An 18,025-nucleotide genomic window follows, 5' to 3' on the forward strand; every position below is an offset into this window, starting at 1 on the left:
CGACACAGAGTTACACATGGAGTAAAACAAACATACAGTCAATAATACAGTATAAACAAGTCTATATACGATGTGAGCAAATGAGGTGAGATAAGGGAGGTAAAGGCAAAAAAAAAGGCCATGGTGGCAAAGTAAATACAACATAGCAAGTAAAACACTGGAATGGTAGTTTTGCAATGGAAGAATGTGCAAAGTAGAAATAAAAATAATGGGGTGCAAAGGAGCAAAATAAATACAGTAGGGAAAGAGGTAGTTGTTTGGGCTAAATTATAGGTGGGCTATGTACAGGTGCAATAATCTGTGTGCTGCTCTGACAGTTAGCAATATCAGTGGGTGTAGTAATGAGTGAGCCATCTGATTCAATGAATGATGGAGCGGAGTTTGCCTTTTTGCCCAAAATGTCATTTAACTTCATTGGGATAGGGGGCAGTATTTTCACGTCCGGATTAAAAGCATAACCAAAGTAAACTGCCTGTTTCTCAGGCCCAGAAGCTAAGATATGCATATAATTTATTTAGATTTAGATAGGAAACACTCTAAAGTTTCTAAAACTGTTAAAAGTATGTCTGTGAGTATAACATAAATTATATGGCAGGCAAAACCCCAAGGACAAACCATCCCCCCCAAAAAACAATTCAGCTTACCACTGTTGTCAATGGCTAGTACTATAATTATGAGCCCAAGTCCTCCCAAATTCTAATTCCTCTGGCTTCCACTAGATGTCAACAGTCTTTAGAAAGAGTTTCAGGCTGTTTTTTGGAAAAATGACCCAGAAATTGTAGTTTTTCTAGGTGGCTCCCATTTTGGCTGTCGTGTTTCCAAGCGCGTGGAGGAAAACGCGTTCTTTTTTTATTTATCTCCGGTAATGAACATACTATTCTCCGTCTTAAATTGTACAGTTTATTTGCGTATTAGGATACCTAAGGTTTGATTATAAACGTTGTTTGACATGTTTGGAAAAGTTTATTAGTAACATTTGGGATTCATTTTGTATGCATTTTGATGGAGGGAAACTGAGTGGATAATTGACTATTTAAACCACTCAGAAAATATGTCTCTCTGTTGATATCACATACATTATCAAGCATTTCACACATGTTATCCAGATAATGACTGTTAGCACTTGGTGGTCTATAGCAGCTTCCCACCAGAAATGGCTTTAGGTGACGCAGATTAACCTGTAGCTATAATACTTCAACATTATTTTAAACATTAAAGTGTCTCTAATCTTTACAGGAATGTGTTTCTGAATATGAATGGCCACACCTACACCTTTTGTATTTCTTTATTTTCTGTAGATCTTATAACCATGTTTTGCTACCAATGTGTCATCACAGGTATTATCTAAGTGAGTTTCAGAGATTGTTAGAATTCAAATGTCATCTGTTACTAGCAAATTATTGATTTCATTGACCTTGTTTCTTAAGGTAGATTTGTTAACATGGGTTACTTTTAGCACTTTTCTGAGATTCTTGATTGTTTTTATTGCTTTACTGGGAAGCTTAGCAGAGGTAGACATGCTCATATTATTTATGTTAGTGCAGGGTGAGATGCACACAGTGGAATTCCTGCTATGGCACACTGCCTCAGTTCTAACAGTATAACTATGGTTCATAGGCACATGATTACTACTTACAATAGCTGTAGGATCAGTGGAGGCATTCAGGGCAGTTAGAGGGACATCAATTAGGTTACTTACATTGTGTGTTCCAACGCCCCCTGGAATAATGTACATTTACTAAAGCATTATGACAACTCAGCAACACAATGGTATGGATTAACTGAGCTGGGCTTGGGTCATTGATAAGTCATTGTCTCAACGCAGCCTTATAATGCTGTGAAAGGATCCAGGAACCCAAATTATTTGGTTGGATCCCATCCTCCTTATAATACAAGCTTTATTTCCAATAGGTATCAAAAATGTCAATAAATGTTCCTCCCACAGAGCTGCAATGGTAGCCAGTTATAGAGGGCTAAAATTATTCTGAACCATTCTTTGCTACGATTTAGGGAGGGCAGAGGGACAGATATTATGGGGTGTTTGTTGGTGTCAAGGAGAGACCCAATCGGTTCTTTAAAATCCACCTTCAGCTGTTCTGAGCTGCCCTTCAAAATGCCATTGAATCCCACATGAACTTTGATAGACTCAATTTCCTGTTGCTGGTATATAATGTTTGGGAGCAGCTAATGGAGGAGGTATAAAATGTTTGGAAGCAGGTTATTGATGTCCTGATGCTGGTTTAAAATGTTTGGAAGCAGGTTATTGATGTCCTGATGCAGGTTTATAATGTCTGGGAGCAGCTTATTGATGTGCTGATGCAGGTTTATAATGGTAGGAAGCAGCTTATTGATGGCCTGATACAGGTTTATAATGTTTGGGAGCAACTTATTGATGACCTGATGCAGGTTTATAATGTTTTGGAGCAACTTATTGATGTCCTGATGCAGGTTTATAATGTCTGGGAGCAGCTTATTGATGTCCTGATGCAGGTTTATAATGTCTGGGAGAATCTTATTGATATCCTGATCCAGGTTTATAATGTTTGGGGGCAGCTTATTATTGTCCTGATGCAGGTTTATAATGTTAGGGATCAGTTTATTGATGTCCTGATGCAGGTTTATAATGTTTGGGGGCAGGTTATTTATGTCCTGATGCAGGTTTATAATGTCTGGGAGCAGTTTATTGATGTCCTGATGCAGGTTTATCATGTTTGGGAGCAGCTTATTGATGTCCTGATGCAGGTTTATAATGTCTGGGAACAGATTATTGATGTGCTGAAGCAGGTTTAAATAGTTTGGGAGCTGCTTATTGATGTCCTGATGCAGGTTTATAATGTCTGGGAGCAGCTTATTGATGTCCTGATGCAGGTTTATAATGTTAGGGAGCAGCTTATTGATGTCCTGATGCAGGTTTATAATGTCTGGGAGCAGATTATTGATGTCCAGATGCAGGTTTATAATGTCTGGGAGCAGATTATTGATGTGCTGAAGCAGGTTTAAATAGTTTGGGAGCAGCTTATTGATGTCCTGATGCACGTTTACATAGATTGGGAGCAGCTTATTGATGTCCTGATGCAGGTTTATAATGTCTGGGAGCAGATTATTGATGTGCTGAAGCAGGTTTAAATAGTTTGGGAGCAGCTTATTGATGTCCTGATGCACGTTTAAATAGTTTGGGAGCAGCTTATTGATGTCCTGATGCAGGTTTATAATGTTAGGGATCAGTTTATTGATGTCCTGATGCAGGTTTATAATGTCTGGGAGCAGCTTATTGATGTCCTGATGCAGGTTTATCATGTTTGGGAGCAGATTATTGATGTCCTGATCCAGGTTTATAATGTTAGGTAGCAGGTTATTGATGTCCTAGTGCAGGTTTATAATGTTCGGGAGCAGATTATTGATGTCCTGATGCAGGTTTATAATGTTTGGGGGCAGCGTATTGATGTCCTGATGCAGGTTTATCATGTTTGGGAGCAGCTTATTGATGTCCTGATGCAGGTTTATAATGTCTGGGAGCAGATTATTGATGTGCTGAAGCAGGTTTAAATAGTTTGGGAGCAGCTTATTGATGTCCTGATGCAGGTTTAAATAGTTTGGGAGCAGCTTATTGATGTCCTGATGCAGGTTTATAATGTTAGGGAGCAGTTTATTGATGTCCTGATGCAGGTTTATAATGTTTGGGGGCAGCTTATTGATGTCCTGATGCAGGTTTATAATGTCTGGGAGCAGCCTATTGATGTCCTGATGCAGGTTTATAATGTTAGGGAGCAGTTCATTGATGTGCTGATGCAGGTTTATAATGTTTGGTGGCAGCTTATTGATGTCCAGATGCAGGTTTATAATGTCTGGGAGCAGCTTATTGATGTCCTGATGCAGGTTTATAATGTCTGGGATCAGATTATTGATGTGCTGAAGCAGGTTTAAATAGTTTGGGAGCAGCTTATTGATGTCCAGATGCAGGTTTTAATGTCTGGGAGCAGCTTCTTGATGTCCTGATGCAGGTTTATCATGTTTGGGAGCAGCTTATTGATGTCCTGATGCAGGTTTATAATGTCTGGGAGCAGATTATTGATGTGCTGAAGCAGGTTTAAATAGTTTGGGAGCTGCTTATTGATGTCCTGATGCAGGTTTATAATGTTTGGGAGCAGTTTATTGATGTCCTGATGCAGGTTTATAATGTTAGGGAGCAGTTTATTGATGTCCTGATGCAGGTTTATAATGTCTGGGAGCAGCCTATTGATGACCTGATGCAGGTTTATAATGTTAGGGAGCAGTTCATTGATGTGCTGATGCAGGTTTATAATGTTTGGTGGCAGGTTATTGATGTCCAGATGCAGGTTTATAATGTCTGGGAGCAGCTTATTGATGTCCTGATGCAGGTTTATAATGTCTGGGAGCAGATTATTGATGTGCTGAAGCAGGTTTAAATAGTTTGGGAGCAGCTTATTAATGTCCTGATGCAGGTTTAAATAGTTTGGGAGCAGGTTATTGATGTCCTGATGCAGGTTTATAATGTTTGGGAGCAGCTTATTGATGGCCTGATGCAGGTTTATAATGTCTGGGAGCAACTTATTGATGTCCTGATGCAGGTTTATAATGTTTTGGAGCATCTTATTAATGTCCTGATGCAGGTTTATAATGTTAGGGAGCAGTTTATTGATGTGCTGATGCAGGTTTATAATGTTTGGGGGCAGCTTATTGATGTCCTGATGCAGGTTTATAATGTCTGGGAGCAGATTATTGATGTGCTGAAGCAGGTTTAAATAGTTTGGGAGCAGCTTATTGATGTCCTGATGCAGGTTTATAATGTTAGGGATCAGTTTATTGATGTCCTGATGCAGGTTTATAATGTTTGGGGGCAGCTTATTGATGTGCTGATGCAGGTTTATAATGTCTGGGAGCAGCTTATTGATGTCCTGATGCAGGTTTATAATGTCTGGGAGCAGATTATTGACGTGCTGAAGCAGGTTTAAATAGTTTGGGAGCTGCTTATTGATGTCCTGATGCAGGTTTATAATGTTAGGGATCAGTTTATTGATGTCCTGATGCAGGTTTATAATGTCTGGGAGCAGATTATTGAGGTGCTGAAGCAGGTTTAAATAGTTTGGGAGCAGCTTATTGATGTCCTGATGCAGGTTTATAATGTCTGGGAGCAGATTATTGATGTGCTGAAGCAGGTTTAAATAGTTTGGGAGCAGCTTATTGATGTCCTGATGCACGTTTAAATAGTTTGGGAGCAGCTTATTGATGTCCTGATGCAGGTTTATAATGTTAGGGATCAGTTTATTGATGTCCTGATGCAGGTTTATAATGTCTGGGAGCAGCTTATTGATGTCCTGATGCAGGTTTATAATTTTTGGGAGCAGCTTATTGATGTCCTGATGCAGGTTTATCATGTTTGGGAGCAGATTATTGATGTCCTGATCCAGGTTTATAATGTTAGGTAGCAGGTTATTGATGTCCTAGTGCAGGTTTATAATGTTAGGGAGCAGTTCATTGATGTGCTGATGCAGGTTTATAATGTTTGGTGGCAGCTTATTGATGTCCAGATGCAGGTTTATAATGTCTGGGAGCAGATTATTGATGTGCTGAAGCAGGTTTAAATAGTTTGGGAGCAGCTTATTAATGTCCTGATCCAGGTTTATAATGTTAGGTAGCAGGTTATTGATGTCCTAGTGCAGGTTTATAATGTTTGGGATCAGTTTATTGACGTGCTGATGCAGGTTTATAATGTTTGGTGGCAGCTTATTGATGTCCAGATGCAGGTTTATAATGTCTGGGAGCAGCTTATTGATGTCCTGATGCAGGTTTATAATGTCTGGGAGCAGCTTATTGATGTCCTGATGCAGGTTTATAATGTCTGGGAGCAGATTATTGATGTGCTGAAGCAGGTTTAAATAGTTTGGGAGCTGCTTATTGATGTCCTGATGCAGGTTTATAATGTTAGGGATCAGTTTATTGATGTCCTGATGCAGGTTTATAATGTTTGGGGGCAGCTTATTGATGTGCTGATGCAGGTTTATAATGTCTGGGAGCAGCTTATTGATGTCCTGATGCAGGTTTATAATGTCTGGGAGCATCTTATTAATGTCCTGATGCAGGTTTATAATGTTAGGGAGCAGTTTATTGATGTGCTGATGCAGGTTTATAATGTTTGGTGGCAGCTTATTGATGTCCAGATGCAGGTTTATAATGTCTGGGAGCAGCTTATTGATGTCCTGATGCAGGTTTATAATGTCTGGGAGCAGCTTATTGATGTCCTGATGCAGGTTTATAATGTCTGGGAGCAGATTATTGATGTGCTGAAGCAGGTTTAAATAGTTTGGGAGCAGCTTATTGATGTCCTGATGCACGTTTACATAGATTGGGAGCAGCTTATTGATGTCCTGATGCAGGTTTATAATGTCTGGGAGCAGATTATTGATGTGCTGAAGCAGGTTTAAATAGTTTGGGAGCAGCTTATTGATGTCCTGATGCACGTTTAAATAGTTTGGGAGCAGCTTATTGATGTCCTGATGCAGGTTTATAATGTTAGGGATCAGTTTATTGATGTCCTGATGCAGGTTTATAATGTCTGGGAGCAGCTTATTGATGTCCTGATGCAGGTTTATAATTTTTGGGAGCAGCTTATTGATGTCCTGATGCAGGTTTATCATGTTTGGGAGCAGATTATTGATGTCCTGATCCAGGTTTATAATGTTAGGTAGCAGGTTATTGATGTCCTAGTGCAGGTTTATAATGTTCGGGAGCAGATTATTGATGTCCTGATGCAGGTTTATAATGTTTGGGGGCAGCGTATTGATGTCCTGATGCAGGTTTATCATGTTTGGGAGCAGCTTATTGATGTCCTGATGCAGGTTTATAATGTCTGGGAGCAGATTATTGATGTGCTGAAGCAGGTTTAAATAGTTTGGGAGCAGCTTATTGATGTCCTGATGCAGGTTTAAATAGTTTGGGAGCAGCTTATTGATGTCCTGATGCAGGTTTATAATGTTAGGGAGCAGTTTATTGATGTCCTGATGCAGGTTTATAATGTTTGGGGGCAGCTTATTGATGTCCTGATGCAGGTTTATAATGTCTGGGAGCAGCCTATTGATGTCCTGATGCAGGTTTATAATGTTAGGGAGCAGTTCATTGATGTGCTGATGCAGGTTTATAATGTTTGGTGGCAGCTTATTGATGTCCAGATGCAGGTTTATAATGTCTGGGAGCAGCTTATTGATGTCCTGATGCAGGTTTATAATGTCTGGGAGCAGATTATTGATGTCCTGATGCAGGTTTATCATGTTTGGGAGCAGCTTATTGATGTCCTGATGCAGGTTTATAATGTCTGGGAGCAGATTATTGATGTGCTGAAGCAGGTTTAAATAGTTTGGGAGCAGCTTATTGATGTCCTGATGCAGGTTTAAATAGTTTGGGAGCAGCTTATTGATGTCCTGATGCAGGTTTATAATGTTAGGGAGCAGTTCATTGATGTCCTGATGCAGGTTTATAATGTTTGGTGGCAGCTTATTGATGTCCAGATGCAGGTTTATAATGTCTGGGAGCAGCTTATTGATGTCCTGATGCAGGTTTATAATGTCTGGGAGCAGATTATTGATGTGCTGAAGCAGGTTTAAATAGTTTGGGAGCAGCTTATTGATGTCCAGATGCAGGTTTTAATGTCTGGGAGCAGCTTCTTGATGTCCTGATGCAGGTTTATCATGTTTGGGAGCAGCTTATTGATGTCCTGATGCAGGTTTATAATGTCTGGGAGCAGATTATTGATGTGCTGAAGCAGGTTTAAATAGTTTGGGAGCAGCTTATTAATGTCCTGATGCAGGTTTAAATAGTTTGGGAGCAGGTTATTGATGTCCTAGTGCAGGTTTATAATGTTAGGGAGCAGTTTATTGATGTCCTGATGCAGGTTTATAATGTTTGGGAGCAGCTTATTGATGGCCTGATGCAGGTTTATAATGTCTGGGAGCAACTTATTGATGTCCTGATGCAGGTTTATAATGTTTGGGGGCAGCTTATTGATGTGCTGATGCAGGTTTATAATGTCTGGGAGCAGCTTATTGATGTCCTGATGCAGGTTTATAATGTCTGGGAGCAGCTTATTGATGTCCTGATGCAGGTTTATAATGTCTGGGAGCAGATTATTGATGTGCTGAAGCAGGTTTAAATAGTTTGGGAGCTGCTTATTGATGTCCTGATGCAGGTTTATAATGTTAGGGATCAGTTTATTGATGTCCTGATGCAGGTTAATAATGTTTGGGGGCAGCTTATTGATGTCCTGATGCAGGTTTATAATGTCTGGGAGCAGCTTATTGATGTCCTGATGCAGGTTTATAATGTCTGGGAACAGATTATTGATGTGCTGAAGCAGGTTTAAATAGTTTGGGAGCAGCTTATTGATGTCCTGATGCACGTTTACATAGATTGGGAGCAGCTTATTGATGTCCTGATGCAGGTTTATAATGTCTGGGAGCAGATTATTGATGTGCTGAAGCAGGTTTAAATAGTTTGGGAGCAGCTTATTGATGTCCTGATACACGTTTAAATAGTTTGGGAGCAGCTTATTGATGTCCTGATGCAGGTTTATAATGTTAGGGATCAGTTTATTGATGTCCTGATGCAGGTTTATAATGTCTGGGAGCAGCTTATTGATGTCCTGATGCAGGTTTATAATTTTTGGGAGCAGCTTATTGATGTCCTGATGCAGGTTTATCATGTTTGGGAGCAGATTATTGATGTCCTGATCCAGGTTTATAATGTTAGGTAGCAGGTTATTGATGTCCTAGTGCAGGTTTATAATGTTCGGGAGCAGATTATTGATGTCCTGATGCAGGTTTATAATGTTTGGGGGCAGCGTATTGATGTCCTGATGCAGGTTTATCATGTTTGGGAGCAGCTTATTGATGTCCTGATGCAGGTTTATAATGTCTGGGAGCAGATTATTGATGTGCTGAAGCAGGTTTAAATAGTTTGGGAGCAGCTTATTGATGTCCTGATGCAGGTTTATAATGTCTGGGAGCAGCCTATTGATGTCCTGATGCAGGTTTATAATGTTAGGGAGCAGTTCATTGATGTGCTGATGCAGGTTTATAATGTTTGGTGGCAGCTTATTGATGTCCAGATGCAGGTTTATAATGTCTGGGAGCAGCTTATTGATGTCCTGATGCAGGTTTATAATGTCTGGGAGCAGATTATTGATGTGCTGAAGCAGGTTTAAATAGTTTGGGAGCAGCTTATTGATGTCCAGATGCAGGTTTTAATGTCTGGGAGCAGCTTCTTGATGTCCTGATGCAGGTTTATCATGTTTGGGAGCAGCTTATTGATGTCCTGATGCAGGTTTATAATGTCTGGGAGCAGATTATTGATGTGCTGAAGCAGGTTTAAATAGTTTGGGAGCAGCTTATTAATGTCCTGATGCAGGTTTAAATAGTTTGGGAGCAGGTTATTGATGTCCTAGTGCAGGTTTATAATGTTAGGGAGCAGTTTATTGATGTCCTGATGCAGGTTTATAATGTTTGGGGGCAGCTTATTGATGGCCTGATGCAGGTTTATAATGTCTGGGAGCAACTTATTGATGTCCTGATGCAGGTTTATAATGTCTGGGAGCAGATTATTGATGTGCTGAAACAGGTTTAAATAGTTTGGGAGCAGTTTATTGATGTCCTGATGCAGGTTTATAATGTTAGGTAACAGGTTATTCATGTCCTGATGCAGGTTTATCATGTCTGGGAGCATTTTATTGATGTCCTGATGCAGGTTTATAATGTTAGGGAGCAGCTTATTGATGTCCTGATGCAGGTTTATAATGTCTGGTAGCAGGTTATATATGTCCTGATGCAGGTTTATAATATTTGGGAGCAGGTTATTGATGTCCTGATGCAGATTTATAATATTTGGGAGCAGCTTATTGATGTCCTGATGCAGGTTTATAATGTTTGGGAGCAGGTTATTGATGTCCTGATGCAAGTTTATAATGTCTGGTAACAGGTTATTGATGTCCTGATGCAGGTTTATAATGTCTGGTAACAGGTTATTGATGTCCTGATGCAGGTTTATAATGTCTGGTAACAGGTTATTGATGTCCTGATGCAGGTTTATAATGTTTGGGTGCAGCTAAATTGATGTCCTGATGCAGGTTTATAATGTTTGGTAGCAGGTTATTGATGGCCTGATGCAGGTTTATAATGTTTGGGAGCAACTTATTGATGTCCTGATGCAGGTTTATAATGTCTGGGAGCAGTTTATTGATGTCCTGATGCAGGTTTATAATGTCTGGGAGCAGTTTATTGATGTCCTGATGCAGGTTTATAATGTTATGGAGCAGCTTATTGATGTCCTGATGCAGGTTTATAATGTCTGGGAGCAGCTTATTGATGTCCTGATGCAGGTTTATAATGTTTGGGTGCAGCTAAATTGATGTCCTGATGCAGGTTTATAATGTTTGGGAGCATCTTATTGATGTCCTGATGCAGGTTTATAATGTTAGGGATCAGCTTATTGATGTCCTGATGCAGGTTTTTAATGTTTGGGAGGAGCATATTGATGTCCTGATGCAGGTTTATAATGTCTGGTAGCAGGTTATATATGTCCTGATGCAGGTTTATAATATTTGGGAGCATCTTATTGATGTCCTGATGCAGGTTTATAATGTTTGGGAGGAGCTTATTGATGTCCTGATGCAGGTTTATAATGTCTGGTAGCAGGTTATATATGTCCTGATGCAGGTTTATAATATTTGGGAGCATCTTATTGATGTCCTGATGCAGGTTTATAATGTTTGGTAGCAGGTTATTGATGGCCTGATGCAGGTTTATAATATTTGGGAGCATCTTATTGTTGTCCTGATGCAGGTTTATAATGTTTGGTAGCAGGTTATTGATGTCCTGATGCAGGTTTATAATATTTGGGAGCAGCTTATTGATGTCCTGATGCAGGTTTATAATGTTTGGGAGCAGTTTATTGATGTCCTGATGCAGGTTTATAATGTTAGGGAGCAGATTATTGATGTCCTGATGCAGGTTTATAATATTTGGGAGCAGCTTATTGATGTCCTGATGCAGGTTTATAATATTTGGGAGCAGTTTATTGATGTCCTGATGCAGGTTTATAATGTTAGGGAGCAGATTATTGATGTCCTGATGCAAGTTTATAATGTTAGGGAGCAGATTATTGATGTCATGTACTCGTGCTTCTGGATAGCACAACGTGTTTTCTCCAGGGACTGAGAACTGTCAAATACAACGGCCGGAGAAGGGGATGGAGAAATCCGCCCATTCCTACCGCTCACACAATTTCGTTGAACCTTTCACGGGCCCACAAGTAGCAGTATAACATTTGCCCGCTGCTCCTGGTGATAGGTCCAAACCTCCCACAGCACTGGTTACTACTGCCCTCGAAACCAGCACCTGAGTTTTCTATCTATTTTAATGGTTCTTAAATTTAGCAAACAACCAATATTTTTCAGTCATGGCTTATTGTTTATATCGTTTTCATGCTAATCAAACTATTCAATTACCACTTGTGCCCATTGTCATCCTATGGAGGCATAGCCATGGTAGCCAAAATAATGGCCTGCCCAGCATTTTTATAAATGACCATAAGCATGATGGGATGTTAATTGTTTAATTTACTCAAGAACCACACCTGTGTGGAAGCATCTGCTTTCAATATACTTTGTATCCATCATTTACTAAAGCGTTTCCATTATTTTAGAAGTTACCTGTACATGCTACATGTTAGACTTTTTGGGCTTTTCTGGAGAGCTGGTGGGGGATACTATTTGTAAATCATGGTTGATTTAAGCAATAAGGCTTGTTGTATATTGGCCAATATACCACGGCTAAGGGTTGTTCTTAGCCGTGGTATATTGGCCATACACCACAACCTGAGGTGCATTATTGCTATTATAAACTGGTTACCAACCTAAATAAAACAGTAAGCAAGTATTTTTGTGTCATACCCGTGGTATATTGTCTGATATACACAAGGCGGAAATGCTGTTTCAACCAATCAGCATCCAGGACCCAAACTAACCGGTTTATAATATGGTTTAGCAGTCAACAGATTGATATGTATGATGTGATTCAGATGAAGTCTATGAGCTTTGGTGAGCTTTGGTGTAACAATGTTCAATGTTCCCTACATTTTTATGGAGTCTAAACCTTTATTGGTTAATTTGCCGGACCTGAACTAAGAAGCAAGCTTAAGGAAGATTCTCAGTTCAAAGGATTTTTTTGTCCAGTTTTACACAAAATCTGTGTCTTATAGGTTCGTAAGTAACTGAGGGTGATTTAATTAACTCACATCTGCCTGGACGATGATGCAGTCCTGGTCCTTGTCCACCTGTAGCTGGGGGATGACGGGCAGCGCATCCTGTGACTCCGACATGGCCATGACCACGGCCAGCGCCTCTTCCTCCTCCGCCTCCATCTTCTCCTTGCACTTCTGGTGCTGCGTCACATCCTCACTGTACGTCCCCACAGCCCCCCCTCCCCCTGGCATGTCCCCAACCTGCTCTGGCGATAGCACGGCCACCTCCGACTGGAAGGTGACGGTGGTGGCATCGCCGGCTGCCGATATTGAGGTTTCCAAGAGGTCTTCCATGGAGGAATTGAGCTCGCCTGAGGCGTTCAAGGCGCAGAACTTCTCCTCCACGGGGGTGAAGCAGCTGTCCTCGCTGGTGATAAGGGTGGTGGCTCCCCCCATGTGGCCCCCTGTGGAGAGGCCTTCGCCTCCGGAGGTGCTAGTAGAAAGGCTGGTCGACTCCCACTGGAGGTCCAGCTTAGAGACTCTTGGGGTGGGCGGGGTGCAGAGGACCTTGGGCCCCTCGGGGGTGGTGGATCGGGAGGGCTTTGGTCTGTGGATCTGGCTGGAGGGGACATGTCGCTCCTGGGTGAAGCAGGGGGAGGGGAGGTGCTTCTCAGGGTCCTTGCTGCTACAGGGCTTCTGCTGGTGGAACATGCGCTGGGCGCCAGGGGAGCAGGAGGAGGCAGAAGATGCCAGCTTGCTGGGGACGAAACTCTGGGGTCGGGGTTTGGGATTGCTGTCAGGGCCCGGGAAAGAGGTGGAGCGCGAGGGGAGGCTAGGGGCTTGGCTGGAAGAGGAGGAGTTCAGAAACTGGCTGAGGAGGCAGTTACGTGCCCGAACAGGGAGCTTTGGGTGCCCGGCATGGGCCCCACTGCAAGCGGAAGCTGCCATATCGGGATGCCAGGTACTAGTCGAAATGGCCGCTAACTTCTCAGTTATATCCTCAGGACTTGCCTCTACCTTGCCAAAGCAACCTCTCCCTCGCTTTCCACTGGCTAGCTGAATCGTATGCGTTGGTGTGTTGCTCTCTGTCATGTTGGGCGAGTTCTGAGGTGCGGAGGGCTTCAGGAAGGCGGTGCTGACCAGTTCATGTGCCTCACTGGGGCTGTACTCCATGATCTCCAGGCTCAGATTGAGGGCGTCCAGGATGTCCATCTCCTCGGCGATGGCGAGCAAGCGGCGGCGCATGCGGGCGTAGTGCGTGGAGCTGATGATGCTAAGCATGTCCAGGAGTTTGACGAAGACATGCGGCACGCGGGCCACCATGCGTGCGGCACTCAGGAAAATGCGGCGAGACAGCTTACCCACCATGGAGTGGGAGTTGTCGGTGGACTGCAGTGCGAAGCTCAGCAAGGGAAGCAGCTTCTGATACCTGGAGAGAGGAGAAGGGCAACTTAAAAGTCTGTGTCTCAAATGACTCCCTATTCCCTAGAGAGTGTAAAAATGTTGCAATAAATGCACTGTGTGCATGTATGATTCAAGAAAGTGTTATCCAGAATGGAGAGTGGTTATGAGCCTACATATTATTACTTTAAAAAAAGGTTTAGCGTTTCCATAATGCTACCAACATTACAAATAGCCCAAACTACTGAATAACAAACTACAAATCAGGACACCATTTCTAATAAAGTTTGAGGTGTTTTTTAAAAGGCCCAGAGAATATATAATAGAACCTTAAGAGTCTGGCAATGAACATTTAGATTAATGGACCAGGTCAAGGCTATGTGTCAAAGGCTACGCACTCCAGTCTAAAAGGTCTTGACCTTGTTTCGGTGGTCGAGGATATACCAGGCTATACCTACTCAGTGGCCTTGTGGTTAGAGTGTCCACCCTGAGACTGGGAGTTTGATTCCCGGCCGAGTCATACCAAAGACTGTAAAAATGGAAGCAGGGGCTGCGGGTGGCGCTATTTTAACTCACTCAACCATGTCCAATCACCATCTCCATGTCCATGTTTCAAAAGCCAACCATGTATAGCTTCTCATTCTTTGGAAGAAGGACACAGCCTCACACCACTCCATATTTCGAACAATGGAGGGGTGCGACGCTATTGGATGACTCTTTCAACCACTTGGGAAAAAAAGAGCGACGTCCAGACAGTGCACGATTGAGACAGGACTGTAGCTAGCTAGCTAGCTAGCCAACCTTCTCCAACTTTCTCTTGGACTATCAGATTAAAAACATGAATTATACTGCAATGCTGATATTAACCACAGCCAACTTGTTTTCCAACAATATAATTTAAATTGTAACCGCTAACTTGTGGCTATCAATAGCTGCTACATAGCTTAGCTACCTGGCAAGCTAGCTAGCTAGCTAGCATGGTAACAGTATAGTACATTTACAGTAACTCTCATTTTCATAGGTAAGAGAACTGTCCAAGAAAAATATAATGCTATCTGCTAACATTACCATGGCTAAGTTATTGCCCATTTTACTAAATGCTATTCAGCTAGCTAAGTTCATTAGCAATCTAGCTAACTTTTGCTATCTATGTAAACAGCTTTGCTATCTATGTAAACAGGTCACACATATAAGTTGGTAACGTTACAATAGCATGGACTTTCAATGGGGGGAGCTATCAACATATTTTTTGACTAGTTATTACGTGAATATGCCTGCTAAATTAGATAATCCCGTGCTGCTCAGTAGGTAGAGCATGGCGCTTACAACGCCAGCATGAAAAAAAGTATGATAATGCACTCACAACTGTAAGTCGCTCTGCTAAATTACGTAAATAATGCTTTGATATCCAGGTTGAAAACTTGTCAAGCCATAGCTACTGTAAAATGCCCTGCAATGCATTCAGGAAGTATTCAGACTCCTTGACATTTTTCACATTTTGTTACATTACAGCCTTATTCTAAAACTGATTTTTTTTTTAATCCCTCATCAATCTAAACACAATACCCCATTTATGTAAGTATTCAGACCCTTTACTCAGTACATTGTTGAAGCACCTTTGGCAGTGATTACAGCCTTGAGTCTTCTTAGGTATGACACTACAAGCTTGGCACACCTGTTTTTGGGGAGCTTGTCCCATTCTTCTCTGCAGATCCTCTCAAGCTCTATCAGGCTGTATGGGGAGCATCGCTGCACAGCTATTTTCAGGTATCTCCAGAGATGTTCGATTAGGCTCAAGTCCGGGCTCTGGCTGGGCCACTCAAGGACATTCAGAGACTTGTCCTGAAGCCACTCCTGCGTTGTCTTGGCTGTGTGCTTAGGGTCGGTGTCCGGTTGGAAGGTGAACCTTTGTCCCAGTCTGTGATTCTGAGTGCTCTGGAGCAGGTTTTCATCAAGGATCTCTCTGGACTTTGCTCCATTTATCTTTCTCTCGATCCTGACTAGTGTCCCAGTACCTGCCGCTGAAAAACATCCCCACAACATGATGCTGTCTCCAACATGCTTCACTGTAGGGATGGTGCCAGGTTTCCTCCAGACGTGATGTTTGGCATTCAGGCCAAAGAGTTCAATCTTGGTTTCATCAGACCAGAGAATCTTGTTTCTCATGGTCTGAGAATCCTTTAGGTGCCTTTTTGGCCGACTCTTAAGCTGTCATGTGCCTTTTACAGAGGAATAGCTTCCATCTGGGTACTCTACCATAAAGGCCTGATTGGTGGAGTGCTGCAGAGATGGTTCACTCTGTCAGAGTGACCATCGGGTTCTTGGTCACCTCCATGGCCAATCTCCTGATTGCTCAGTTTGGCCAGGCGGCCAGCTCTAGGAAGAGTCTTGGTGGTTCCAAACTTTTTCCCTTTAAGAATGATAGAGGCCACTGTGTTCTTTGGGACCTTCAATACTGCAGGATTTTTTTTGGTACCCTTCCCCAGATCTGTGCTTCGACACAATCCTGTCTCGGAGCTCTACGGACAATTTCTTCGAACTCGTGGCTTGGTTTTTGCTCTGACATGCACTGTCAATTGTGGGACCTTATATAAACAGGTGTGTGCCTTTCCAAATCATGTCCAATAAATAGAATTTACCACAGGTGGACTCATTTCAAGGAAGATCAATGGAAACAGGATGCACCTGAGCTATTTCTGTATTGTTTTTTATTTTTGCAAAAATGTCTAAAAACGTATTTTCTCTTTGTCATTATGGGGTATTGTGTGTAGATTGATGAGGACATGTTTTATTTAATCCATTTTTAGGTCTAATCGCCCAACATCAGTGCCTGGCCTCACTAATGCTCTTGTGGCTGAATTTAAGTCCCCGCAGCAACGTTCCAACATTTAGTAGGACGCCTTCCCAGAAGAGTGGAGGCTGTTATTGCAGCAAAGGGGGGACCAACTCCATATTAATGCCCATGATTTTGGAATGAGATGTTCGACAAGCAGGTGTCCATATACACATTACCGTTCAAATGTTTGGGGTCACTTAGAAATGTTTTTTGTCCATTAAAATAACATCAAATTGATCAGAAATACAGTGTAGACATTGTTATGGTTGTAAATGACTACTGTAGCTGGAAATGGCAGATTTTTTTAATGGAATATCTACATAGGCGTACAGAGGCCCATTATCAGCAACCATCACTCCTGGGTTCCAATCGCACGTTGTGTTAGCTAATCCAAGTTGATCATTTTAAAAGGCTAATTGATCATTAGAAAATCTTTTTGCAATTATGTTAGCACAGCTGAAAACTGTTGTTCTGATTAAAGAAGCAATACAATTGGTCTTCTTTGGATTAGTTGAGTATCTGGAGCATCAGCATTTGTGGGTTCGATTACAGGCTCAAAATGGCCAGAAACACTTGGCCAAGCACTTTCTTCTGAAACTCGTCAGTCTATTCTTGTTCTGAGAAATGAAGGATATTCCATGCGAGAAATTGCCAAGAAACTGAAGATCTCGTACAACGCTGTGTACTACTCCCTTCACAGAACAGCGCAAACGGGCTCTAACCAGAATAGAAAGAGAAGTGGGAGGCCCAACTGAGCAAGAGGACAAGTACATTAGTGTCTAGTTTCAGAAACAGACGCCTCACAAGTCCTCAACTTGCAGCTTCATTAAATAGTACCCGCAAAACACCAGTCAACAGTGAAGAGGCAGCTCCAGTTCCTATGTCCAGTGTCTCTGTTCTTTTGACCACCATTTTAATGGCCAGTCTGAGATATGTATTTTTCTTTGCAACTCTGCCTAGAAGGCCAGCATCCCGGAGTCGCCTCTTCACTGGTGACGTTGAGACTGGTGTTTTGTACTATTTAATGAAGCTGCCAGTTGAGGACTTGTGAGGTGGTCAACAGTCAACAGTACATTTTCTGAAATTGACCATATTCAATCATCATTGTAATTGAGCAGACATTGAACACACACAGACATGTACCTACCCCAATGCTCAGCTACTGACAACTGGAATGTAGATTTCAGGAGCAGACTTGAAACAAACTTTCAAATGAATGGAATCTTCTTGTCAGGGAATACATGTAGGTTTTGACACATAAAATAACGCATTGTATATTACAATACGTGTAAATACATAGGGTCATAACCATGTTATGACATATGACATGGACAACTCTGCTCGGGGGGCTTCAGAGATGTGTCTACGGATTTCACACCCAGGAGGTAAAATTAATCAAGCTTATAGGCTAAAACTATATGCATTCTCTTTTCTGATTGACTGAAATTAGATACCTCTAGTGTTCAGCAACTACAGCTCCGCTGTTGCTCAAACTCCTCCATTGAGGACGGCATTGAACTTGTTATCAATGGTAAATATGAC

General features: G+C 41.9%; 1 protein-coding gene across 2 annotated transcripts in view; it reads right to left on the reverse strand.

Moving 5' to 3' along the window:
• LOC109875910 (mitogen-activated protein kinase kinase kinase 1-like) overlaps window positions 1–18,025 on the reverse strand; it is a 224,540-nt gene that overhangs the window by 17,407 nt on the left and 189,108 nt on the right. For both annotated transcript variants that reach the window (XM_031809242.1, XM_031809241.1), the window contains exon 14: window positions 12,301–13,675. In XM_031809242.1, coding sequence (XP_031665102.1) covers window positions 12,301–13,675 — 1,375 coding nt within the window. The remainder of the gene's footprint in view (window positions 1–12,300; window positions 13,676–18,025) is intronic.

This window comes from Oncorhynchus kisutch, linkage group LG29 (assembly GCF_002021735.2).
Source record: "Oncorhynchus kisutch isolate 150728-3 linkage group LG29, Okis_V2, whole genome shotgun sequence".
In the NCBI taxonomy this organism is placed as follows: domain Eukaryota; kingdom Metazoa; phylum Chordata; class Actinopteri; order Salmoniformes; family Salmonidae; genus Oncorhynchus; species Oncorhynchus kisutch.